This window comes from Ixodes scapularis, unplaced genomic scaffold (assembly GCF_016920785.2).
Source record: "Ixodes scapularis isolate PalLabHiFi unplaced genomic scaffold, ASM1692078v2 PGA_scaffold6__148_contigs__length_123643588, whole genome shotgun sequence".
NCBI lineage: Eukaryota > Metazoa > Arthropoda > Arachnida > Ixodida > Ixodidae > Ixodes > Ixodes scapularis.
This window is the reverse complement of record NW_024609881.1, coordinates 78,579,559-78,606,444: the sequence shown is the minus strand read 5'-3', so window position 1 is coordinate 78,606,444 and position 26,886 is coordinate 78,579,559. Positions and strand designations below refer to the sequence as shown.

Below are 26,886 nucleotides of genomic sequence, written 5' to 3'. Positions count from 1 at the left end.
TTTCTGCTTCGTCGCAGGGAGCGAGGGACAAGTGGTTCGTCTGGTGTCAGTGCCGACCTTCTGCACGACCTCCACGTGCGTCTGGGTCAACCTGAGGACGCTCGACTGCGAGCCGATGACCTTTGACGTTGCCAGTTGAACCTGCTCCCCCCTCTAAATCGTGCCACACTTCGAATGTATTTACAACTTAAATAATCAATAAAGAAAAAGATTCCTATTGATATGGATGTTTATTTTAGCTAAGAGCCGCAGCTCCACAGAAAGGCAAGCCATCCGTACCATTAAGACATGCAGCCACTTACTTGCCAGTAAGCGGGGACTGAGTGCTGTTGCTTTGCTGATTTTTGGTTGTAACAGTATTAATAATAAAGATTTTAATATAAACAATTGCACGATAGATAGTCGGACCGGTAGAAGTGCACAAGTGCTTGTAAGCTCTTTTCTGCTTGTTTTAGGTATATTTTGGGTGCATTAATGCTTTAACCGGATTAACACTATTAATAAATGTAATTAGGAGTAACGTTTGCAGGTTTACCGTCGTTTGGCCACACAGAAGTAAACAACGGCCAACGACGGGTAGTGTGACGCAAGGAACAGCGCTGAAGGTTGTGGAATGTGTTCGGTAGACATGCTCTTTTGGCCCTTTTCACGCGCTCGGAGATGCATGTTTTCAGTGCTAGAGGAAAAAGAAATCTAGATTTACAGAAGGCGCGAGTTTGAGCAGTTTGAACGTCTTGCACATTTACGAGAGTTCGGTGTCCGGGAATTTCAACACCTAAAGCCTTTCTTTGAAAATGATTTTCATGGGTATGATCTGCACATTTCTATGTTTCTGTTGTCAGTATTGCTGACTGCTGATCTTTAGGAGCCCTCGGTAGATACGCTTGCAGAATGTGTGTTGTGCGGCTTCTCAATTAAAGATTTTCTGAATAGACCTTTCGCTAAATTACCCAAGCATCAAAGAGAATGCTAGGAGTATAGGTACGTGCACTGCACGCTCTTGCCTTCCTTATGCAAAAGATTAAAAGTAAATAACCGAAATAAAACTTGTGTGGAACGCGTGTGCGACGTACCATTTGTTTTAGATTTTAGCTTTCTAACAGTTACACTTGCAGACGCCGGCACGTGCAGTGCATGTACCTACGTTCCCGGCGTTCTCTTTGATGCTTGGGCAATTCAGCAAAAGGTCGATTGGCACTTTGAGCACGTGTTAATGAAATTCAAAACCCAAGGCCCACGAATCGTAAATCCCTTGATGAGTGAATTTGTTAGGTGCTCACTTTCCTAGCAAAGCCTACACTAATTTGACGCTTCTTTGTCAACGTTGCCACTAATCATTTACTTTGTGTAACAATGAATATACATCGTGGCACAAAAATATTTAGTATTTTTTTTTTTCTTACTGCAAAAATAAATTGTGCTCCACCGAACTCTCATTCTCCGCCCAGATGTAGCCGAACCAAATGCCAAAGTTGTAGCACTAACCATTATTCAAAAGTTATTAGTGATTTTATTTTTAAATTTTAATAAAAAAACTGGGCCCATTTTCGCTAGTTTTCGTTAACTGCAGCCATAGAGCTACATGTATTTGAATTCTGTAAGCCGCCTTTTTCCCATTGGAAATTCCACAAAATCGTATATATATTTCGAAAAAAATATAAAAAAAAAAAGATAGTGCTGAAACTTTGGCTTGGACCGCATAGTTTATTTTTGCATTGAGAAAAACCCTGTAATTTTTTAGGGGACACAAGCACTTGGGAACAGGAGCAGACGCAGGTATTTCCAGGGGGGGGTCAGTGTATGTAATGTTTAAGAACCCCCCCCCCCCCCATCCCTCTCTTTCACGCCCTAAATTTTTACCAATGCAGAATTCAAGAGGGGGATTAGGACATCCGGACCCCTCCCCTCCCTCTGAATCCGCCGCTGCTTCGGAATAAGAACAGTCAGGGTCGCAATATTTCGAGAGGTTATTAAGAACAAACGCGTTAACCCTCAGTGTGATTACAGATGCTCGTGTGGCAGAAAAGTGAACGAGTGCTCACGGTCTGCTTCCTGCGCTCTGGGAAAATGGTTTTGCAATTTACTGACTCACCTCTTGATGAAAAGCGCATAAAAAACGGGTATTCTTAAGGTTTATTTGATTATAGACAATACACGTCAACCGCTTTTGGGTAAAATAAATCTTAACGTGAGAAAAACTATTTGTCCAGAGTAAAACGTTTCAACTTCCGAGCGTCCTTTTTTGGCGTTCGTGTCGAGGTTTTGGCAGTTTCGGTTTCGTTTCCGCCTCTGGCAACATTCATCCGGGAACTCGCTCACTCGCTGTGCGGAGTTTCTGGCGCATGCGCAGAGTGGTCGCTACAAGATTTGTTGCGAAAAGAGTGATGCGATGTTTCTGAAAAATCCGAGGAATCCTCAGTCCGAATCGACTCCAACAGTATGAAAATTATGCGGAAAGCTACTTCGATACTTGTGTAACGCCAAACAACACGTCCCGAGCCGCTGGACGCCCTTCGACTGCGAGGTGAAGCACTGTGAAGAGTACGATATTGTCCAAGATTCGCCCAGAATCCTCCAAGATGGCGGCGTATTTTTGTTGAAAAAAAAGAAAAAAAAAAAAATTGACAGGGTACCCCCGATTCGTTCTGTGGACCGAACGGCCGCCTAACCGTCGCACGAAATGGAGCTGCGAGTCGGTAACAAGTACCGATTGGGACGGAAAATCGGCAGCGGTTCCTTCGGGGATATTTATCTGGGTGAGTCCGCGGTCTTCGACCCGCTTTTGCTCCTCAAACAACCCCCGCTGAGCTACTCTTGCTCACCGTTCAGCTGATGCCTTGGGACCCGTTTTGTCGGGTCGCTTCCGTCCAACCTGAACCTTTTCCCTAAGCGTTTTCGAGTTCCGAAATCTTCGAAGGACCTCGAAAACGCTTCTTTCCTCTCTTCTCAGAGGCATCTAGTCCGTAACTAGCGTTTTGTTGCCGAAAGCAAAACAAAAAAAAAAATTTTGTTCCACCATTCTGAGTCTACCTTCTTTGTAGTGATGAAAGCGCTTGGTTCGCCAAGCAAAGACTTCACTTTTTTTTTCTCGCAAAAACGACGTCGACGGGATAGCGTTGAGTCTCCGGCAAGCGGATTTTAACGCGTTAGGTTCTTCCCGAGGCGACGAACCGCGATTTAAAAAAGAGACTGCGGATAATGAGTACCATTTTTTTCCCTTTGTTGTTTTAGCCCTACGGAACGCAACCGAGTCGCACTCCTCAGAGCAACCTAGCCCTTTTTTGTGCGCCTTGTTTTTGTTTATTTCTGAGGTTTGGTGTCCGAGCAAGCTCCCCAAATAAGTCCCACAGGGTGTGGAGGCAGACGTGCGTTCTTTTTTTCCTTTCGAAGCGAGCTCGCGTAGCTTCCCTCGTTAAAAAGGCGGTCCTCTCTCGTTGGGTAGAAACTAAAAAATAAAAGTATAAACGGCTTCTACGCGAAGGAGTGGACGAATCAATAGGTCGGTTATCTTTCTGTGTTTTACCGGCCCATCCCGTCTCGAATTATGTTTATTTTTTTTATATGGGGTTCTTTGTTCTGGGTTTCGTGGTGGTTACACCACTGCGTGATTGCACCATCGCCGGGGTTCGGCGTACCCTCTAGCTCTGTGGGCTCCGGCCCAAATTCGGTCCAGCAAAAAAAAAGAAAAAAAAAAAAAAAGGTTGCCCGGTTTACGTGACGCCGATGACTCCTCGATGGTTTTCATTTTTTTTTTTTTTTTTTTTAATCCTTCGTGTCTTGTTTCTGAAGTGGCTATTTCCATCTATTTTTACGTGTATAATCTCGCGTTAGATACCATCTACGGGCAAAACGCAATCGTCCGACGGGTTTGCCGACCTTTGCCTGTTTATCATCGAACCTACGTTCGTGCTGGACTCATATCCTGCGCTGGAACGAAGGATCACCTGCGATTTGACGTGTAGTGTCCACTACAAAACATTCTTTGTTAACATCGTCACTTCCTGACGTCACATTTTAAAGGCTGTTCAATGTTATTTATTTTGAGCATACTGCCAGCCGTGAGGCCAAAGCAGCTCGGTATGCACGTGAAAAGTAAAAGGCACCCTAAGGACCAACAGGTGACCAAGATGGCACAACAGATTTGAATGATTTACAGCATTCCTTGATACATTTAATGATGAGAGTTCCAGAGAAATTCCTTGCTAAAGCCATGAAGCAGGATGGGTGTGTTGTGCTTTGTTCTAGTTATGGTTTACATATGGACGATTTGTGAACGTGAACAAAGTAACGACCATGCAGCAAGTTGAAAAGTAATTGAATCCAAGTGAGCATCATCCTGGTGCTGATAGACAGGGGGTTTGCATCAGACTTCAGTATGTGATGAAGTAACAAAAGGATATAGCAAATGAAATACAAGCATTCTAAACAAGCCATTGTCCTTTAAAGGAGCTGTGCAACGATATTTAATTGGAATGTTTTTCTCTCTACACGAGCTTACTGGCACACCTGGGACTCAAGGATACTCACACGCAACGCCATTGGCCAAGAAACTCCTTTGTTGCGGTGTAATTTCAAGGACAAAAGCGATCATTTTCATTCAATCTCTCCTTTGCAAAATTTGATGACGTAACTCGGGGATCGCAGTACACCCAAGTGACGATATTTGAATGCGGTTCATAGATTGGGCCCGAGCATTGCGTGGTCACTCGACTTGGGCTCGTGACAATTGCTAGCTCGAGAAGCATTCGGGTTGTGACCCGTGTCCAATCGCTGCAATGACGACAACAGCCGAGCCATAACAATGTCTGGAACTCAGCGCGTGTCCTGCGCTTTGCCAACCCCAGCGCGTGGCTATGATCAACACTGGCGGCATATAATCGGCTCCAGATCACGTGGCCTCTTGTTCTGGCTGCGAGTTGAGGGGGTGAACGCTGCTCGTTTTTCTTAAATTTTTTTCTGGGACTTCTATTCCGTGGGGTGAACAACAAACGCGTGTTTCATAGGTCATTAATGTCAGGGATCCGTTTTAAGCGGTATTTGCACAAAGTACAAAAATTGTTGCATCGCTCCTTTAAGCAAACAAAACAAAAAATCAATATTGCGCTCGAGAGAAGGATACCACACATGTAAAGCGTATATGTGTACTTTACACGCATCTGTGTTGCCCTTTTCCTTGTTTGCAGCTTGGGCTTTTTGTCTTAAAGCAATCATTTCTGTCATTATGAGGTAACCATAATAATCCGGTAGTATCTTACAATATAGGTAAATTGTCCAGTTGAAAAAATGCGAGGAGTAAATTAATTGTTTTAGTTTGTCTTTTTCAAATGATACTTTTTTTTTCTGGAAGCTTTGAAGGCTAAACACAATTTTTATTTGAATAACTATTCAGCATGTGACATAGCACGTCAAGAATGCAGCCAATAAGCTGCACTTTCACAGAAAACAAAAGCTGGAATAGTGTTTTGCAAATATAATAACTGAAGTTCAGATTGACGGAAGGAAGACGGGAAGAAAAAAAAAATAATGCATTGAAACCTCCGTAGCTAATGTCAAAGGATATAAAATTTCGAAAATCCTGAATATACAAAGTGCTACAGATATCAATTCTGTAGGTGGGAGAACTCCAGTCGGTACAGTCGTTTTGTTTGGTTCATTGGCAAGTTTGCTTCTGTGGCAGCTGTGCCATGGTTGCACGTAGTGGTGAAACGTGTACTGTGCGTCGCACGTCCTGCAGAGCTCATTGGTTTTGTGCTAGACCTTGGTTTTGTCATGGCAATGCTCGTAGTTTTGCCTCTTTTGGATTTTTTGTCTTGCAGCAGATACGGATAGCAACCCCCTGCCTTTATTTTTCGTGTTTCATATTTTTTTGCAAAATCTGAGGGAACAAATCTGGTTTTAAAAAGGTTATTAGGGAATTCGGGTTTATCAGATAGTATTTATACATATATAAATATAATTAACAATAAAGGGCATTGACCAATCTAAATACATATTTTTTTTTTTCACAATCGAGTCATAAAGTAGTAAAGCTGGAACATGCTGTAAGAGCTACTAGAGCTTTTAGAATTTTAATAAATCCTTGTTGCTTCTTTGTTCGCTTTTTTTTTTTTTTTTTCACTGGGTTAGACAAAGGGGAAGAAGCTTCACATTAAAGGCCGACGACCGTACCCAAGATTCTGCAAGGCAGAAGATCCTCCTCTCGTTGGGAAAGGAGGAAAGAGGCAACGGTGGACAGGGTAGAAGGGGGGAGAGGAGGAAGCGAGGGAAAAGTGGAAAGCGCGAACTGGTCGTCGGTCTTTAAGCGTAAAAGCGACATTTGGGGGCTCCACCTATGTCACCGAAGTTCATTGAAGTCAAGAAAATTTAGGTTAATTTGCGAGGTTTGGAGCAGAGCAGTTTGGAAAATAGTGAAATTTAATTTCTGAATCCGGAGAAAAATTGGGTTTATCTCGATTTTCAAGTAACATGTTCGGGGTGTAAATATTGCGAAATATCGGGTTTTACCCGAAAATGAGGGGCTCTATCGATACCGAATTTGTGCCCCAGCTTGGGAGGGCCTGCAAAACTAAAACAATTCTCGCCGACGAGCACCTGTAGACGTGCGGAGATGAAATGTTGCTTTTGGAGCAATGACCAGATGATGTTGCAGCATCAGCAGCCCTCTCTCCCGCTGTAATGCAAAAAAATCTGGGTTCATTCACGCTATCGCGTAATGTGTGTCACAGCGACAGCAGCTCGGCGCAGACGTAATTCGCCATCGTCGTGGCGTCGTTGTCTCTGCGTGTTTTCTCGAGCACAATTCCGAGGATTCTTGCTCCATTTTCGCTTCCGCTCTGGATTTCATTTCGGTGCCGAATCACTGCCGGACCCGCGGGTTTTGTCTGCTCGGACGGTGGTGCGCATGCGCCAGCACGACGGCTGTCGGCTAGAGCCGCCCTCAAAGTGTGGTCGGCAGGGCATCTCTTTCGAACACCTGGCCTCCAGATGTGCTTGTTGCATTTCGGTGCATGCTCTAGCTGCACGTGCCCACTCTATGCACTGGGAGGTTTTGCGAAGGTTGACAATGCAATCCTCCAGGGAAGTTCCCACAAACCGCTGTTTTGCTGCAAAGAATTGGGCAGCAGGCACACTCAAACTGCGCAATTGATGCAGTCTTCATTGTGGCGGTCCACGCGAGTAGGACACTAGTTGACGACTGCCACCACCATTTGTTGGATCGCTTCCAACAGCTCGCCACCTGGTGAGAAAATAAAAAACTGCATCGAGACCGCAACTGGTTCTCCAGTAACCACGAGACTGTGCAACATGTTCCAGTGCATCAAATGGTGCAAATAGCCACGTCTTGTTAAGATGGACTTCGTTAATATGGACGCCCCGCTGTATCGATAAAATCTTTGTGGACAAACTGGCTAAATGCGTTTGTTTCCGTCTTGTTATTAAGGATGGCTTGCATTATGCATGGATTTTTATGTGGAACGGAGTTGTCCATGTGAATGGGACAGGATTACAAATTTTGGCAGTGGAATGGCTTACGGGCGGTGTAGCAATAAATACCGCAAAATCTGTTGAAAATATATTTGGGCTCACAGCGGGTCGGCCTTCTCGATATTTACATGTCAAACTGTGGTGGCGGTCGCAGTAGCGTTTAGGCTACTTTGCTGGTGGCATCCAACTCCCATTGGCTGGTGTAAGCAGTGATCATGTGATCATAGCGACATCCAGTGGCATTCTCGTCGGCTGTCGTCATTTGAGTTTTGGGACGTAAGCAATCGCTCCAAGGTTAGCCGACTGAGAAACATATTCTACATTATGGGGATCATTTTATGAATCACCCAAGTACTGCCACACATTTTCTTTTTTTGACATTTTGTTTGGGGTTTGCTTTTTATTTAGGTAAACAATGATGGAAGTGCTGCCCCATGTCCACCAAAATGGTGGACATGGCGCAGCATTTATAAATATGCCCGTCTGGTCACCCCTAGCCTAGCCGATGAAAGAACACATAGGAAGATAATGAATGCCATGATGTTGCACTTTGAGGCTGTTTGATTGGTCCAACTGGCTCGTACCGTCGGCTGCGGTTCTACCTAAGGTGAAGCGAAAATTTATTGTCAACTGCTCTGGCTAGTTGATGTGCTGCCCTGTTGGTCGGCTACATTGTCTAAATTTCCAGACAATGTCGGCGACGACGGGAGCTAAAAGTTGCGAGAAACTGCAAAATAGCTGTATGGCGGATACTGTTATTAGACAAAACCACGGTCTTGTACTCCTGGTGAGATCACTTGATTATCATGTCTGCCATGTGCCTCCGTGCGTGGCTACAGAGAACCATGGTACTTGCTCCGCTCGCCTCAACCTTTGCCGCCTATCACAGGAGCGTGCACGTCGAGCTTCACCGCTTTGCACCGGACTGCAAGGAGTAGCTGCTGGCATTGGGGAGCACCTGGGTCAGCGTGATAGGGTTGGGAATTATGCTCAGTGCTATGACATCTACCTTCTGTGATTTTGTTCATAGGTTGACCTTTAAGTTTTAAAAAGTGTGCGAAGAATTGGAACAAAACGTGTGTCTTAATTTGAAGAAGTATGGCAGTCAAGCTATGTCCAGTACAGCTGTCAATCGATAGACCAGCGATCTTTGACTCAACTCTGATTCCAACGCTGCTAAAGAGTTGTTACATTTTGTGGGTCGCCTATCAATATCGCCCGATCAGGCCGAGTTCCATTCGCCCCAAGGAAGTCACACGAGGGAGCGCTATCATTAAGCAAGGTTTAATTGATACTCATGTGCTCGGTGTTGTCCGGGTCTTTCCTGGGCTCGCTGAGGTCCGGGTGCTTGCTTGGCTCGTGAAGTCCGGCTCTTTGTAGGCTCCTCAGCACCGTCTGTCCTGTTGGCCCACCGTCCTTCGAACCTCAGCCTCGCACCGACCACGAGCCTCTCTTTTCTTCCTCTTCCCCGCTCTCGGCGCCGCCCTTCCGCGTGCCGTGAGGCTCATTGTTTCCCACACTCCCCTCCCCTCAAGCCTCCAACTCCGGGGGTTCCGAAGCATCCTAAGTCGATGGACCGTCCGCCAAGCACTCTTCCAGCTCGCCCATCTCCGCGTCGCTGGTGGTGGTGGACGCGGATGGTGCCGCAGCCGTTGAACGGGGTGCCGGCACCGGTGGGACTGGTGCGTGTTCGAGGAAGAGGCCGAGTGCCGGGTCTTCGGCGGCGGCTCCGTCGACGAAAGAATCTGGCCCGTCGGTAGCATAAGGGGTCGCTGGATTGTTGGCCAAGTACTCCTCCAGCTCATTCATATCCGCGTCGCTGGTGTTGGTGGACGCGGATGGGGCCGCAGTTGTCGAACGGGGGGCCGGCACTGGTGGGGCCGGTGTGTGCTTGGGGAAGGGGCCGAGCGCCGGGTTTTCGGCGACGAACCCGTCAACGAGCAGTTGGTCGGGGGCAGGACTCCGGCTTCCAGTAGCTTGGCTGAAGCCGAGAGCCGCCGGAGCTAGAAGGTCTGGCCGATCCCGGCGAAGCAGTTGTACTGCTGCTGCGACGCCGGCGGGGCGGCCCATGTTTTTCAGGAGGTCAGTGTGTCGGCGGCTGGCCTCGTGTGTGTCCTGGTGGACCACCGGGACTTGGCACAGCCAGCAGGCGTCTGGGTGGTCGTTGGGCAGCGAAAAACGGGGCAGCGTATGCCCTCGGAAGGGCTGCGGGATCTGGGCGGGCAGCTGGGAAGGGTTTGGACGGGGCTGGTTCCTCCATCGCACCCTGGACACGAAGTGGACGGCCTCTTGGCCGTCCTGGGCCGTCCAGGTGGCCACGGTGTGGCGAGGTGGCTTGCGCCGAGCTGGTTCTCCAGCCGCCGTCGAAACCGCTTCTCCTCGTGGGGTGGAGTCTCGTCTGCCCGCCTGGTCACTCGAGGCTCTCCGGTGCTCCGCATCTCCGCCGCCCTGCCTCTGTTGATGTGATCGAGGCCAGGGTTGATCACCCCGCCTCTGCCAACCGGGTTGAGCACCCTGTTGGTTGGTCCCCCTTGTTCTTCGCCAACCGGGTTGACCACCCTGTCGGTTGGTCTGGCCGTCCTCCCGCCAACGGGGTTGACTACCCTGTCGGCTGGTGTGGCCGGTCTCCTGCCGAGCGGGTTGGCCACCCGGTCGGCTGGTCTGGCTGGTTCCGCCGGTACCCCGGGAAGTGGAAGGTCGCCCTCCTGGATGGCGCCGCCCATTCTGGTTCCTCCGGGGGGGCATTTCTGGACAGAACAAGCTCTATTAACATCTTGCAGAGATTAGATCAAGTTCTAGGCCGCAGATGATAGCGCCGCGCAGAGCCCCTATCAGATCTCTCACCGACGGGTTCGCGCACTGTTCGCGGTCGTCCGGATTGCAAAACCCATCTCGACAATGCGTTCGTCCCAGTCCCTGTGTCTCTCCGTTAGTGTGATCAGCATGCTCTTCAAGTTTCGGGTCACTCTCTCAGTGATATTAGTCCGAGGGTGGTATGGTGTCATCCTTTTGTGCTTTATGTTTAGCGCCAAGCAGGAGTCAGTGAACACTCTGCTGGTAAAATAGCTAGCATTATCGCTGATGAGACACGTGGGTGTACCGAAGCGCATGAAAGTTTCCAACAACTTCTCCCAGATGCGCTCCGAGACCAGCTTCCTCAGCGGGTGTAACTCCACCCATTTTGAGAAATGATCGGTTATTACCAATAAATACTGGTTCCCATGGGGACTTTTTGGAAGTGGGCCGATGATGTCGCAAGCAACCATCTCCCACGGGTAGTGACTCACTACAGGCTGCATCAGGCCTGGGGGCTTTCCCCCTCGCGGCTTCGCTTTCTGGCAGGCTGGGCAGCTACGGGCGTATCGGAGTGTGTCCTGTCTCATCCCCGGCCAGGTCGCGACGCGACATAACTTTTGAAAAGTCTTGCTGCCGCTGCCATGACCAGCCAAAGCCGAGTCGTGGAAGTATCCGATAAACCGCCTCCGTAGCCTCCTAGGAATCACCACCCTGAACGGAGAGTCGTTCCCCTCCTCGTCGTCGATTGTTGGAATGTAGCGGAGCAATAAGCCGTCTTGACCCAGCAGGTATGAATCAATATGTTCGTTAAATTGACCGCCAGCGTTCCCGGTGTTGCTTGCTATTTCCGCAATTTTCCCCAACACCCGCTGACAAAAACCATCTGCCTTTTGGGCCTCGACAAGCTCTTCCTTGCTCACCACTTCACCCCAAGCCACGATCCTCTGTTCCCTCGTGCGGCCTCCTAACACTGCGACGAGGAGGCTGAGGTCCGGGTGCTTGCTTGGCTCGTGAAGTCCGGCTCTTTGTAGGCTCCTCAGCACCGTCTGTCCTGTTGGCCCACCGTCCTTCGAACCTCAGCCTCGCACCGACCACGAGCCTCTCTTTTCTTCCTCTTCCCCGCTCTCGGCGCCGCCCTTCCGCGTGCCGTGAGGCTCATTGTTTCCCACAATTTAAAGCACTAGTGTAGGCTTTTATAATATTTCTGGGTAGTTGTTTGTGCAGCTTATGCTGTTAAAGTCTCGAATTTGATAGGTTGATGAAACTTCTTTTTTATTTATATTGGTAGATGTGTAAACGGATATGCTGCTTTTTTATGGCGTTTTACAGAAATTATATTTACAGGCTAAGTAATTTACAAAGTGCGGAGGGGAGAGGGGAGTGAGGCTTTATCTAAACCGAAGTGTGGCACTATGATTCATTTTTCAACTATTTTTAAAAGTACCCATTGTAAATGGAACCTACCCTGACCAGTGTCTTATTTCTAAAAAGAAAGCTCAGTGTTCCTTTTGCACCCTTTTTATCCGTATTACAATATGTAATAAGCAACATGCTCCAGTTTCAAAGAGGAACCCTCAATCATTATAAAAGATCTTTAGCGATGCAATCACTTTTTTTTCCTTCGAGCAATGAGTTAACAGGTGTTGACATCTGCTCCAAAAGCGTCAATGGCTGCTCCAAATCAATGTTTTGCGTGCTAAAGAACCTGCTGCAAAAGGTCAAATGCCACTTTTCATCACTGGTAAAACACAGGCCTCTGCCCAGGTGCTCTGTCACAACACTTTTAGGAGGTCAGTGAGATTTTATAAATATGGGCACCAGACACGAAGGAAGATACTGATTGGTTAACTTTGGAGGGTAATTACCGATGATACGGCTGGCAACTAAGAATTAAAATATTATGCAGAGTGTGAGAAATTATATCTTTTCTGGACGGTGAAAACCATACGTTTGCAGCTTTTGTCGACATTTTAGGTGCGCGAGAACGTAAGGGTACCCATAGCTTTTGCATCATTGCCAGAAAAAGTTTTCTTGAAGTATAGAGGTAATCTTGGGATTGGATGGTTCTGGGGTCCAATAGAGAGCCATTCATTGTTGTCTCAGTTTGAGCACCTTTGTATCCCTGTACATGTGGCTTGCACGCGACGTCAGTCCGCCCCTCTTTCTGGTGGCTGGAAGTGTCTCACCAACGCAGCAGGAGCCACTCTCTCCCACGCCCATTATGTCTGACCAAGTGACGTCGATGCAAGCCATGTATACCGATGGACATTTCTTCCTTGTTTGCATAAGCCATGTCGGTCAAAGGCACAGAAGCGTCCAGGTTTGCGACCTCTGCATGCACAATCCTATCAGTGCTCCCACTTCCTTGGATGGTGGAGCGTATCTCGATCGATTGCTCGTACCGGGAATGTTCACGGAATGCACAATTGAAGGCATCTAATCTCTTAGCTTGGTCATCCTAGAGACCCAATGCTGTTGCCTGCCATTTCTTGGCGCCCGACTGCAACTCATCTCATGTGCAGTCGTCGTAGCACGCAGCCCACTTTTATAGAGGTGGTGCAATGATTGCAGGAATTAGTCTCTGTCACTTATAAAATAAAGATTAGAAAGCTTTTTTTTTTTCTATTATTATGCATGGTAGTTTTTATTTTTACGAATGGAACAAATTGAAGTTGGAGTTCACCTCAGTTTTCAGGTTGTCATTTCGGGCGACGTCTAGGTGGGGGGGGGGGGGGGGGGGGGAGGGGGGGGTGGTACTTGCTCATTTTTTGTTGGGTCCTGTCTTCAGGGCTCTCGGCACTTCCTCTTCGTCTGCGATTGTTCTTTTTAAAAGGCGTGCGATCGCCAAAAGTCATGATGAACAATTGAGATAAAAGACAATTGGCCACTGGGAGGATGGGGAGGGTAGGGAATTGTTTTGTTGAGCTTGATGGCACCACGAAAACGTTCATTGCCCCCATGATGTGACACCATGGTTCCCGTGACCATGTGCAGCTGCAAACAGAAAAATAATGAATTTTTTCCGTCGCAATTACGCAGCAGGATCTCAGTATTTTGGGAGAAGGTGGCTTACTTCCCCTCGCTTGTGCAAACAGTATTAAAAATGCAAGCTGCAAATTCTTTCAACGTTAGAATCAATGCCCTGCCCCTTCAAGGCTGGTTGGTTAAGTGTACAGTCGGCAACAAAAGTTTGCTGGGCGTGGCAGTGCCAGCCAAAATGACCGGTTGCACCTTCTGGCGGCGCACGTCTGCTCTCGAGACTCGCGCTTCGAGGATGTTTCCTTTTGTGCTTCTGTCGTTTTTTCATCGCTTCCGTCCAACGTGCGCGAGATAACCGGTACCGGCGCAAGGTGCTGCCTTGTCAGTCATGCCGCATGTCTGAATCAGCCACTGTGATGTGTGACGGAGCTCACATGCTACAGATAACATTTTCCGGCACTTTACGCCAGCCTTTATTATCTCGTGGGTGTACAACGGAAGCGAGTGAAAAAAAAAACAAAAAAACGTGATTGCGAACATGACGGGAAGCGCACGTATTGAAAGCTGCAACGCACCGTCAGGGGGCGCAGCCAGTCTTTTTGGCTGGCGCTCTTGTGCACCGCAAACGTTTGCTGTTGACTGTACAGCGCTTGCCAAAGTGGCTGGCTTCTTCCTGCGTGTGCAGCGTTAGAGACGGACCGGCAACCCGGAAAGACTAGTGTACACTAGAACACAGGGCGACTGTTTGTTGGCATGTTAAAAGATAGCCTCGAAGCTTTAGGTAGCACACTGTCGTAGGTTCTTCTGTCCATGCTCGCGTGGCTGTAAGACAAATTTAAGCATATTCGAGAGTTTCACAAGCTGCAGGTTCCGAAGGTGGGCTAAAACTTACAAGCCTTGTTGAGAACTGCACTTACGGTTGATCGTTTGAGTCTGGAAAATCCAGCCCGGTGCACTCTTTTGCTTATCTGACTGCCTGATTTTTTCTAAAACCCATTTGCTAAACAAAACTGTAGAATTCAATTATCTAAAAAAAAAAAATTGCACCTTGTAAAAGTCTCTTTTTTTTTAATGAACGACACTAATTTTTATGTGTTCATTAAAAGGAATTTGTGTGTGCATATTAGAGCCATCATTATCAACTTTCTCGTGTCTCGGCAAAATGCCTGGGCCCCGAAGCTAGCGACAACAAACCCGCACGAAGCTTATGTCGGTGAAAAGAACACTTTGGTGTCTCGAAGGGCGATAACTGCTTTTGCAGGGAAGCGAAGCAACTAGAGAGAGAAGAGCCAACGAGAAAGACAGTTACCGCATAATTGCAAATGCTAAAAGAGCCCCGGCATCTTGTTCGATGGCAAGTGCTAGAACAGGGCGTTGTTTCCGCCCAATTACTTTCTCGTTAGCTTGTCGCACGTTTGCCAATAAAAACAAAGTTGAACCAAGGAGTATTGCGGAAGAGCACAATGTCTGGTGCCTTTTTAGAAAACGGGCACACGTGCAGACTCGATTTTCGAAGGGTTAGTTAATGGGGTGCTCTTCAGAGCTGCCCAACAGGGGGCTGGTTGCCACCCAGCCGTAAAACAACTAGGCAGACCAGGAGGAAATGAGCTCGGCGGTCCCAATCCCCCGAGGAGCAATTGGTTCGAGGATGACCCAGAGCGGGTTTCCGTTATCAGTTCGGGCCCGTTTTGAAGGGTAGGGCCATTTGCGAGGGTGACAGGTGTGCGTGTGTCCCGGCTCCCCCCCCCCCCCCTTCCCGGCTTGTTGTTTGTGGGGTTGAAGTCCAGTCTCGACATTGGGAACTGGCCGGTTTATGGCCTACGTCAGTGGTATTTGTTTGTTTGTTCACGGGGAGTTTTTTTCAGGGCTAACCTGTGGGGTTTTCTCTTGTGCATTTGGTTTGACCAGCAGACATTTGAGGCTCGCTAGTTCCCCTCTGTTTTTGTTTTTGTTATAGTTTATTGGTTTGCGGGGGGGTGTTAAGTTGTACTGCATTACAATGTGCATATTGGAGACTAGCATTTGAGGGCTTTTTCTCACTGGCGTCATCTACAGGCTCATGACTCGGATGCTACTTGTAAATAGATGCTGAAAGGAGCCAGCCAACGTTTTTCGCTAAGCAACGGCTTCAACGCCACGAAGAAGCAGAGTTTCTTGGCAGAATGTCGTCTGCCACTCGAGGCTTTAAAGAAGTTCCTTTTGACTTCTTCATACCATCTTCTCTACGGGTTTTAGGTAGCAGTTGCGCATAATGTTAAAAAGTGAGTGAACAGATTTTTCGATCCAATCTTAAAGCAGTACTCCAGCGATTTATTCAGCTACCCAAACTAACTATATTTTTGTAATCACCGGCCTTTACTCTTTCCGGCATGCTATTTAGTATAACGATATTCAAAATAGTTATTGTGAAATTGGCAGGTGCCAAAACCAACATTCAAATAATATACCCGAGCTTTTCAGGGGCGTGACATCAGGGGAAGGCAGGCTTGCAGGTCCAGAGGGTAGTCTAAACATTCATTTGACACCACGAAACTGCTTGTAATCAGTTGGAAAAAATGTCTACAGTCCAAAGAGTGAACCACTGCCTTCCCCTGATGTCACTTTTTCATTGTTGCCAGTAGAGAGTTCCACTTTGAAGAACACGGTGAGGATCGAAATTGTAAATTCAACAACTTCGGGAAATTTTTTTTATTTTGGCCCAATATTTGGGCTACTATTTGTGATGTTTGTTGGTGGATGTAGCAAACAAATTGGAGACTATGAAAAAAAACGCTAGAGTACCCCTTTAACTAGCATGCATGCTCGATAGAAATGAACCGGAGTCATCGTTGCCACACACGCAATATTTCCCTTTTCAAAAACTGCAGAACGTTGAGGAGAATGAACTGCCGTGAAGTTAGCATTGAGAAAAACCACGCTAGGCCTTGTTGTCGTCCTCGTGCGATGAAGTAGCCTCTAAGGCAGGGGTCTCAAACAACGCGGCCCGCGGGCCGCATACGGCCTGCGACTCGCTGACACGCGGCCCTCAGGCAACCGGCTAAGGGTCCCGGTTCCCATGTCTCGAGCGCTAGAAATGGCTTGCGCCATTGTGATCTCATCTCGCTGATTCATTTTCACTCGAAACGTCACTCCGCTCTTTTAATGTATTGACATAGTTTTTACTTATCTGCGTTCATTAAACCCTTAATTTCACTTTACCTTTTAGCTTCCACATTTCGTAATGTACAACAATTCCGCTACTAGGATGCAAGCGCGAGCTCTCTGTTGAAGGATGCATCTCGGCTGCGCGAACTCATGATCAGCAGGAGCAACTGCCGAAGATAAAGCTACGAGCTCGAGGTTCTCGCCTTTAAAAAGAAAATCAGCATTAAAAGACAAGTATGGGTGTTGTAATAGAAGTCTTGAGGGAAGGAAGAACTGTCAAATAACTGATAATTTTCTAGAGACATGTTGAGCTTGGTTGATTCCTGAATGAGTTAAGCAACGGGAACGACATTGTACTTGTTTTCTTGTTCTATTAAAAATGTGAGCACGTTGGCGGGGTGGTGTCCTTTTTATTTTTGTTATCGCATCAGGTCCGGGCCCAAAGTAGTCATATAAACAAATGAAATCTAAAAATGTCACTTGCAAAACTCAGTTTACAAAAAGCATAGAGCACAAGGTCTCTTCTCTTTTATATATTTTGACACCCCCCCCCCCCCCCCCGTCTAACGTTGGACCCCGGCCTTCCCAGTATAGGCTATGTGGCCCCCACGCTCAAATGAGTTTGAGACCACTGCTCTAAGGGATGCTTGCTCCAAACTTCACAGGATTCTGCGGCAGTCTCGGCATGTCATTGAATACCTTTTAATTTATCGCGTGGGAACCAGATGGTCATTTTATGCTTTGCGGCAAACTTGCCGTCCCCACGTTTTGACAGTCGTTTAGCTTAGAATTCCTTGGGGGCTGCAGTTCCTTTGTTTTAAAGAAGGCAAATTGCACCTTGATTTCTTTTCTTTGTGTTTTTTTTTACTCATTATCTCTGGGTAATGGGCTGGGAATCAGCAGGTGTGCACTTGAAACATCCACAGGAAATGGGAGTGGAGGACAACTTTTATTTTTACTTGCTGTTCTTGTTTGGGGATCATTAATTTGGAAACGAATCTGCGGTTGGGGGGCCCGGTATTAGGCATTGGCAAGGTTTTTTTTGTTTTTTCTCGTTGTCGGGCCGTCTTTTAGATTGTCTACTTGAGTTTTGTGGCTGGGTTGTTTGGGGGGGGTCTTTCTGTAAGGACAATGGTAAAATATTTCGTCAGATATTTTGTTTCTCTAAATTTTTCTGATAGAACTTGGAGGGCTGTCTGGATTTCCTCTTTCTTGTTTTGGAACTCTACCTAAATTTAAACATAGGGTGACCAGACGTCCCATTTTGACTGGGACAGTCCTATTTAAGAGGTTCAATTCTCCCATCCCGACTTTTTGGTCTAACGAAGCCTCGTGCCCCATTTTTGTGGGAACATGTGGGAATCGGTACTAAGCAAATGGAAGAAAACCAAAAGAATGTTTACTTGTTGAAGATGTAATATTATAAGTATAAACATACTATGAAGCTTACTGTAGTAAGCTTCATAGTTACTTTGTTACTAATACGTTATAAATGTATGTGCGGAAGAGGAGACTACTGCTTTGGTTGGCAACATTTCTTCCTCGTTGCTAAAAAATGGGGAAGAAAAGCACTTGTGTTCTCAAGGAAGAACTTTGGAAAAATGTGTGTTTACGTTTGTGTAAAGCACAGCCTTTTTTCTGCCCCTGCCCTCCCATGTCCCCATTGTTTACTTTGAGGATTATGGTCGCCCTATGTACACGTCAAAATGTTCATGGGCATGTCTGTTGCACTGATTTTCAGTACTAAAAATGTGTGGCTCATGTGAACACTTCCCAAAGAACACCACATCATTTTTTTAGGATAGCATGCAGACAAGGATAGATACAAGTCTGTTTTGGGGAGTTGGGTGTCTTTTATCAACAAGTAATGTGGGCAGCTTTCGATTAACTATGCTATAAGATGTTTTAGATAGGCGTGGTTCAAAGGGCCCTAACCGTATGGTGTTGTGAACCCAGAAAGGAAAAATACCTGTTATGCTTTGGTATTCTTGAGTTCCTCGGGCAGCCTTGAACTTTTCCCAAACAAGGAAGTCTCTTAATATAAAATGCTAGTTGTTAGCACCGGTACAAGGGCTGTCTCCTTTTAATGTCCAGCTTCCAACAAGCGCTCGTTCCGTCCTTGGCTTCATGTGCACGTTCGAAATCTTGCAACAGACTGCCAGCTCTCTCGTACCGACCTCGTGTATGCGCCGGTGTAGTCTGAGTACAGCGCCGTTTTATGTATTGGTACGATGTCTCCAGGTGGGCATTTTGGAGGGTCAGGAAAATCGGTACGGGCAAATGACATAAAAATAACAGTGGCGTCACAACGGGATAGATGTGTAAGACGGCTTGAGCAGAAACTCGTTGAATGAGTGCCAACATAGTTCCTAGTCAACATTTCTTCAGCGCAGAGTTCTCACTGCACCACATGTGCAAACATGCCTTGACTCACAACCCAGCTGGGACGTGCACAGCTGTACAGCAGGAGCTCTCTAGGAAAGAGTTTCATCATGTTTGCCGCTTTCCAGGAAGTGCAAGTACAGGTGAACGAGCCAGACTAGTCTTTCGAGCATGCAAACGAGCAGAAAATTAGGCGGCTGCGCGTATAGAACGAGTAAGGTCGGGGCGCCTTGTTTCCTCGTCCATTCTTCAGCTGGGCCATTCGGGGCAAAGATGGCGTTGACTGAGTGTCCTTGAAATATTTTTCTAGCTGGGGATTCGGAATCTGTGCAGGCTTTTCCGAAAGGGAGGGACCGACAGTGTGGCTTTACTGTGAGGTGATTAAAAAAGAAAAAGGCAGGACATTGGAGGGAAGTTATGACATTTCGGTAATTTTATGTGCAGGTGTCCTTTCACTGTTGCCTGGAAGTGTAACCTTTCAGGGTCAACTTCTTTGGTATGAAGATAAAAACTTGCCCTTTCTTTGTCACATGTACATAATACATGTGTGATCAAAGATGCACAATGATTGCATGTGGGAGACCTCTATGAAATAGGAACTTCAAATGTGCTAAATTTTTAACTCAAAAACTCGCGGGCTGCATGCGGCTCTTCGCGTGTTAAAGTGCGGCTTGCAGCTCCCTCCCCTACCCCCTCCCCCCCCCACTCCCCCACCTCCCTCCGATCACAGTAGCACTTCCCCAAAAAGGAAAAATGGAAAGAGTTTTAAATCGAAAGACAGTTTGCGGTTTGGTAGTCTTGTGCTACCTTACACACAGCTGGACTGCTTTGGACTCGGATAGGGTGAAAGTAGTTCGAGTCTCGATTATTGCTCTAAACAAAAATTTGCCCCCCTTACTATATATATATATATATATATATCTTTGTTTTAACAGGGGATTATTGCAGCATGCCCACGCATTTCACAGAGTTTCGGTCTAAAACTTACAAAACCCAAAACCAATTTTTTTTTTTAAATTGCTGGTCTACTTTAAAATTGTAAAATACCGGGGGAGCACCCACCCCACTTTCACTAAAAACTGGGTTAATCTAGGCATGGGCGCTTGTCCGGTCAAATCAGGCACTTAACATATCATTTCAAGTATTCCCAAGTTTAGGAAATGTTAATAGTAGTCCCAAGTTTAGGAAATGTTAATAGTGGGCGCTTGAGCGAAGTTGGCACTTTTACGGTATCTTACGGTAGGCATTCTGGCCTGCAAGCTTTCACACAAAGAGAATATGGATCCTTTTGTTTCAATGGCAAACACTTCTCGACAATCAGCACGGTTGAAATGAAGTGCTAAAGTGGGTGGGGAACGCTGTGCAGGGACCAACATCACAACGGGCGAGGAGGTGGCAATCAAGCTGGAGTGCATCAAGACGAAGCACCCGCAGCTGCACATCGAGTCCAAGTTCTACAAGATGATGCAGGGCGGGGTGGGCATCCCGCTGATCAAGTGGTGCGGTTCGGAGGGGGACTACAACGTCATGGTGATGGAGTTGCTGGGGCCCTCCCTGGAGGACCTGTTCAACTTCTGCAACCGCAAGTTCTCCCTCAAGACAGTCCTGCTGCTGGCGGACCAGCTGGTCTCGCGGGTCGAGTACATCCACTCAAAGAACTTCATCCACCGGGACATCAAGCCGGACAACTTCCTCATGGGCCTGGGCAAGAAGGGCAACCTGGTGTACATCATCGACTTTGGGCTGGCCAAGAAGTACCGGGACTCTCGGACGCACAACCACATCCCGTACCGGGAGAACAAAAACCTGACGGGCACGGCTCGCTACGCCTCGATCAACACGCACCTGGGCATCGAGCAGAGCCGTCGGGACGACCTCGAGTCCCTCGGCTACGTCCTGATGTACTTCAACCGGGGCAGCCTGCCCTGGCAGGGCCTGCGGGCGGCCACCAAGCGCCAGAAGTATGAGCGCATCAGCGAGAAGAAGATGTCCACCCCCATCGAGGAGCTCTGCCGCAGCTTCCCCTGTGAGTGGTCCCTTGGAGCAGCGAGGTCTTAGTGCTGGATTTTCTGCGTCTCATGCTGGCTGCCAACATGGATGGGGTATAGTGCTGAGTTCTGTCGGTGAGGACAGGAGACCAGATGCTGCCGCAGCTCTCGTGCCTGTAGTCCGTTGCAACTCGAGAAGGTAGGGCGAGTGTAAGACGGGCCGGGTAGGAGGAAGTTGACGGAACGCTGGAGAAGAGAGGGGGAAACCTCCTTTTCTCTTCTTCCTCCTGCCCGGCCTGTCTTACCCTCGGCTTACCTTCTTGAGTTGCAACAGACTATAATTCAAGGCCCTTCTTGTCCAGGCAGAAGCTCTCGCGCCATTCTCTCTGGGAACCTCTGGGCTGTCCCAAGAGCCTCCGTTGCAAAGACAGTACCTCACAATACTGCCTTTCTGTAGAGTAAAAACAGTATGGTGGAACCTTTCTACAGCAAAGACAGAGGCAGTACTTACATGACCCCGAATATTCCCCCGGAGTAGATTGTGAGGCACTAAATATTTAGAATAGAGTAAGACCTCCTCATTTAAAGGCGGTGCATTAGAACATCTACCCGGCAGAGTGTCTCAGTGTAAAATCTAATATACTAGTTAAGATTTACAGTACAGGAGGACCTAACTCATATAGCAAAGGTTTGCAATGCAGAAGTACAGTGAAGACCGATAGTCCGGAGTATGGCTGTAAGACTGCTAGTGGCAATTTCAGGTACTGACATAATGAAAATGTTTTCTGAGTAACTGAAGTTACTGTGGCGAGGTTCTGCTGTACTAAACGGACTAGGAAAGTAGGGGTCACATTTGACCCGGCCTTGCGTCAATAGATGGTTTGGCTCTGCTTACCGTAATATCCCAAGATAGCCCACCTAAAATCCAGAGCGAATCGGGTGAAAATAAAGAGTGGGCTAGCTTTTGATGTGCAATCAAGAAAAGCTGGAGAGAAAACAAAATGTCATTTTTAGATCATGTGTCCCTGGCAAACGTTATCGTGGCAAGGTGCATTGAGGCAAAGATATATAATTGCTTCCCAATCAGTAATGTCGGCTTACATCACGCCGTAACTAACTAGCCGCATTTGAGCCGAGGTCGTCATTCATCGAAACACTATACAATTACTAGGAGTGGGTCTCCTTTCGGTAAAAAATATAGCAAATCAAGCCAAAAATGGTGGATATTACGGTGCATTAATTATAATCTGGGAAAACGCGAGACTTGTCCCAGCTGTTTATAATGACCATTTGTGACAGTTGTAGGCTCCTTCGTTTTCTTGAAATTGGCAGGGAACGTATCGCTAAAATGATTAAAGTGCTTTGATATGATGTTGTAAACACAGCCCTACTTTTTTAAGACTTGCTCATTTATGTAATTAATGTCATATCGAAAGCCCTTTCAGGTTTTCTCAGGTGTACGCACTTAATTGTAGCTCGTGACAACACCAACACGGAGAGGCCGCAGCAATTAAACACGAACCACAAACTTCAGCCTGCTGGCTCAGCCTTGCAACACGCACATTTTTTTGAGCACATTGGGCAGTCTTCCTGCCCTTGCGGAGGGTTAACTCTGCTGACCCGGCTGTTTTGTGCAGCGGAGTTTGCCACCTACCTGAACTACTGCCGGTCGATGCGCTTTGACGAGAAGCCCGACTACTCCTACCTGAGGCAGCTGCTACGCAACCTCTTCCATAGGCAGGGCTTCACCTACGACTACGTCTTCGACTGGAACATGCTCAAGTTTGTGAGTACGCATCTGGAAAAAGCCCCGTTCCCCTAAACCCTTCGCACCCGTCCCCTCGGGACAGGCGCCACATTTGCGTTGGTGTGGCTACGGTGTCTGGAACGGGTCTTCGATGGGTCCGTTTGGCGTCCCCTTCCACCTGTACATCGAAAGTGGCGCCGTTGTGTGGAAATCGAGGAAGGACGGATGGGTTGCGGCGTATGCACCGGTCAAAGAAGCGTTCGAGGCACTGTGCTGTAGCGCCATCGCGGTTCTCTCTCAAGTATGGGTGTTCTGTGACCTAGGGTGGGTTGAAGCGACGCTATTAGGTCAGCTCACTCGGTTGTGGAACTCTGTTCGAGACGGGGGCTCTTTTGTGCGTCCCCTGCAAGGGGCCACAACGCTCTGCATTGGGGACATTGTCGTCATTGGCGGTGGCGGCGGCTAGGATCCTGCAAGTTTTTGGTTTGCAAAAAAACTATTTCTAGAAAGTGTGAGGCTATTGTTTGCATCGTAACATTTCATAAAATTGCTCGTTCCGTATGAGTGTCGTGTTTTCTTATATTGTGCAAGTGCCGAGACCCGTTAAAAATACTCGCCCGCCAAAGTAACAAATAGAATAGTCTATGCACAGACTCTTACGGTAGCGTTCCCTAGTTCTGCCGAGGCACCGGCGAGAAAACCTTTGCATTTCACCGTATCTTAATGCACTGAGCCAATGACTCGCTGTTTTTGTCCAAAACTCTAGGTTAGTATACAAATTTGCTCTTGAGTGCGATAAACGGAGCGCACCACGTTTCCTCATAATCGCTTACGACGAGAAGGCACGGGCGCCACCTGTCGGGGCAGCCTCAAGCTCCTCCCGTCCGCGTGCATATTTTCACGACTTCTTCGTAATTCCTGCGCAGGGAGGCAGTCGCAGCAGCGGCAGCCAGCAGCAGGCAGCGCCCCAGGGTGCCGGGGTGTCGGACGGTGCCCCGGCCACCACCCTGGGGGTGGTCGGGGGGGAAGGGGGACCCACCCCGGGTGGAGATCACCGTCCCCACCCGTCCACGGCCGCCTCCAGGGGCCTTCCCCCGACCACGGCATCGGGGTCCCAGAGGCCCAGCTACCGGGGGACCTTCCTCACAGGTGGGTGGCAGGATCGAGGCAACGCCTCGTATGTAACGAGGCCATGGTGCCGCGTCTTCGACGTCGCCCGATAAATTACGCGCTCATTGTTGGGATGAGGACGGCAGAGAAATGCTTTGGTTGGTTTGCAGCACGAGTTTATTACCTTCGATAACGCTTGGGCATCTTGCGAGCTTCGAGCGAGCATGTGCTGCTCTCATCGGCAACTGGCGGAGGTGTTGCTTTCTCCCCTTTCAAAGCGTGAAATGCTTTAATGTCGGGCGTGAAATTGCCGTGCTCTGCGTACCGCACTACTGGAGCCTTTAACCCTTCGCGCCTGCAAAATGATCCTCACTGTGCTCAATGCCTTGTGTTGTAATGGTCTTATATACTTAACCACCTCTACAGTGGTCAGGGAATTTCACCTGAAATTATCAGGGAAAACCTGGAAAAGTCAGGGAATTTCAAAAGAATAATTTGATAGACACCCTGAAAAATGCGGAGGAGGCATGTTGTAGTGTGGGCTTTGTCACTTCCACAGGGGCGCTTAGAGAAGGGGCTGACAAGGAGGGGCATCTCGACGACCTAGGTTAGCCCAGAAGTCTGGGGTAGGTTGCTCTGTATGTCCTTCGCTTAATTTTCGAACATTTCAAAAGTGGCTTGTCAGCTCACGCTCGATATGTTTTATGGCATGTGTATTAATTTCCAGTTTACCGCTTTTGCCTTTCCGCTTCTTTGTTCGAAAACTTCCGCTCACTGTGGCAGACGCGTTGTGTTGCGTCGCTTTCTTCCTCTTGTTCTGCTCTCCCTCTTTTCCCCCTCTCTGCTTCCCATCTCTTCTTCAGACACACATGTGCACTTCTGTTATGCTTGCTTTTCCTGGTTCTACTAGCTTCATTCCCCTGGGAATTCGAAATTGTGCACTGCACACTTGTCAAGTTTCATAGTCTTGCAGAGATGTGCGCTTGGAGCTTCACTGCTTTGTATGGGCATGGTAGGAATGACTGTTATGTGGGGGAGGACCCGGGATGGCTCGGTGAACCTCATAACTTTGCAACACTGTTCATTATTAGTGAGTGTCCAAAAGTGCAAGATGTCAAAACCTAGTTTATTGCCGAAAAATTGGCCTTTTGGGGTCACAACTTCTCAGATACTAGGCCTAGCGTAGTGCGCATACCCTCGTTTCATGCGTTATTTCGCTGGCTTCTGGTATAGTTGCTTTATTAGTTTAAAGGGGCCCTGCAATGACTTTTTTACTAATTTTTAATTTGCATTAAACCTGAGCGCACTCAACGTAGTAACTTAGTAAAACTTTTCTCGAAATTCCCTTTATTCTAAAAGTTATAGGCAAATTAAAATTACAAACACAAACAAAAAATAACCTCCCTCATGACATCCTTGGTTGCTTGCGAGTGGCCGTGACCTAGAGGAGAAGTAGTGAGCTCATCGAACGCTCACGGCTGCTGCACTCCGTGTCGACGGCGCGAGAGGGCGCCATCAAAGCGTGTTCTGGATAGGCTGTATGCAGCGGGCAGCCAGAGCGGCTCTCATTGCATTTGCTGCGCGATTAAACACTAATTCGGCATGACGCTTCTTTGGCCACAAACGACAGCAAACACGGGGTAAAGATCAGAGGCCAGATTCACGAAACGATCTTACGCCAAAAATGTGCGTAAGACAAAACTTAAGAACAAATCCGTATTCACGAAACGAAATTTTCGTAAGTTTTGCGCAGGTTACGACGAAATCCTACGACAGCTCCGAAGCTGTCTTACGCACTTCTTACGATCAAATCAGCATGGCCGACAGCGTCGCTCAGTTGGTCGCGACAACCAACGGATGTTTATTTTTCTACGTGCGCTTCTCACGCGTCCCGACTTCAAGCAGCAAGCAACAAGTAAAAAGTACTTGAAACAGACCACGACGAACGAACAAGAACGCTGGATCCACAGACACCCGGGAAAAACTCCAAGGGCCACGAGTACGGACTCCGACCGATCGGCAGATAGGCCTAGCAGGCACTCCGACTCGGCGCAGCGATGATCTGACGGTCCTTGGCGAAGACCGTCTGCCCACGATTGGCTGGCGTGCTGAATGGAATATGCCCGCGCGACCCTTGTGAACCCTTCCCGTATATAGTTTGATCGCTGACCTCAATTCTAGATTAAGAGGTCAATCTCTTCCTCTTGTCATCTCCTCGTTTTCCGAGGCAACGGTGACGAACGCTGTCGTCGAAAAGGGGCTCTCATCGATTCTATCTCTGTTTTGTGTGATATCAAGCTCAAATAAACGCCGTATGGATTATCTTCGCAACATGGTATGTACACTTTGTTATTAGTATTCGATTTTATTCTGACACGACTGCACCTCACAGTCGATCGCTGTAACAGTTCGTGGGTCGCAATGCCGGTCCAACCTTTCTTCGCCGGGTGTCACGTCAGCATCGAGTTGCAATTGTAAAGGGTCGGTCCCGAAGCGCTTATCAATTCACGGTCCAACAGCGCAAATCCAGCACTTCAATCAAACGCGCGCGTCCGTTCCGTAGTGTGAACAGGCATTTACGTGGTTCTTGCTTACACTGTCATAGTTCAAACGTATCTTTTTTAACGTCGGCTCGCTCCTGCATCTCCGAGGCCGCAAAAAACGCCGCGGCAATTTGTTCCCATCTACGTCGCTCTGCAAACGACTGCGGGCCGTTTTTTACCAACGATGACAGTTTTGTTGACTTGGTAGCGATCGAGTTCGTAGCAGTCAATGGGGATGGTTACGCATCCCGGCCTCGGCATTCCGGCGAGTTTAAATCGTGTTAGCGTCGACATATCACTGCACGGATACGAACCCCAGACCAGCGGTGACAGAAAGGCCGCTTGTGTTTGTTATGAAAAATCCACGTGCTCCGAACGGCTCCGAACAAATGCCGAGCTCTCCGATTGGTTGTTCGTGCTGCCGAAGACGCCGTCGCCATAGCAACAGCACCGGTAAGTTTTAGTTTTTCCGTACGACAACGTCGCTTTCCTCCTCTCACTTAAGAACGCGTTCGTGAATACCGATTTCTCCTCCTCTTACAATGTTCTTAACTTACGAACTTCTTAGCTAAGTTGTCGTAAACTAAGAAGCTCTTCGTGAATCTGGCCTCGAAATTCCCTTTATTCTAAAAGTTATAGGCAAATTAAAATTACAAACACAAACAAAAAATAACCTCCCTCATGATGTCCTTGGTTGCTTGCGAGTGGCCGT

At 47.8% G+C, this 26,886-nt stretch overlaps 2 protein-coding genes across 2 annotated transcripts in view; both read left to right on the top strand.

Annotated features, from left to right (window-relative positions):
* The window catches only part of LOC8028064 (DNA polymerase delta subunit 2), a 33,754-nt gene extending 33,533 nt beyond the window's left edge, over nt 1–221 (top strand). Inside the window, exon 10 of the mRNA XM_029968226.3 lies at nt 18–221. Within this exon, the coding sequence (XP_029824086.2) occupies nt 18–139 (122 nt within the window). The 3' untranslated portion in view covers nt 140–221. The remainder of the gene's footprint in view (nt 1–17) is intronic.
* Nucleotides 222–2,291: 2,070 nt separating this feature from the next.
* Nucleotides 2,292–26,886, top strand: part of LOC8028063 (casein kinase I) — a 36,559-nt gene continuing 11,964 nt past the window's right edge. The window contains exons 1-4 of the mRNA XM_002410388.4: nt 2,292–2,756; nt 20,153–20,812; nt 22,412–22,560; nt 23,448–23,670. Coding sequence (XP_002410433.2) covers nt 2,681–2,756; nt 20,153–20,812; nt 22,412–22,560; nt 23,448–23,670 — 1,108 coding nt within the window. The 5' untranslated portion in view covers nt 2,292–2,680. The remainder of the gene's footprint in view (nt 2,757–20,152; nt 20,813–22,411; nt 22,561–23,447; nt 23,671–26,886) is intronic.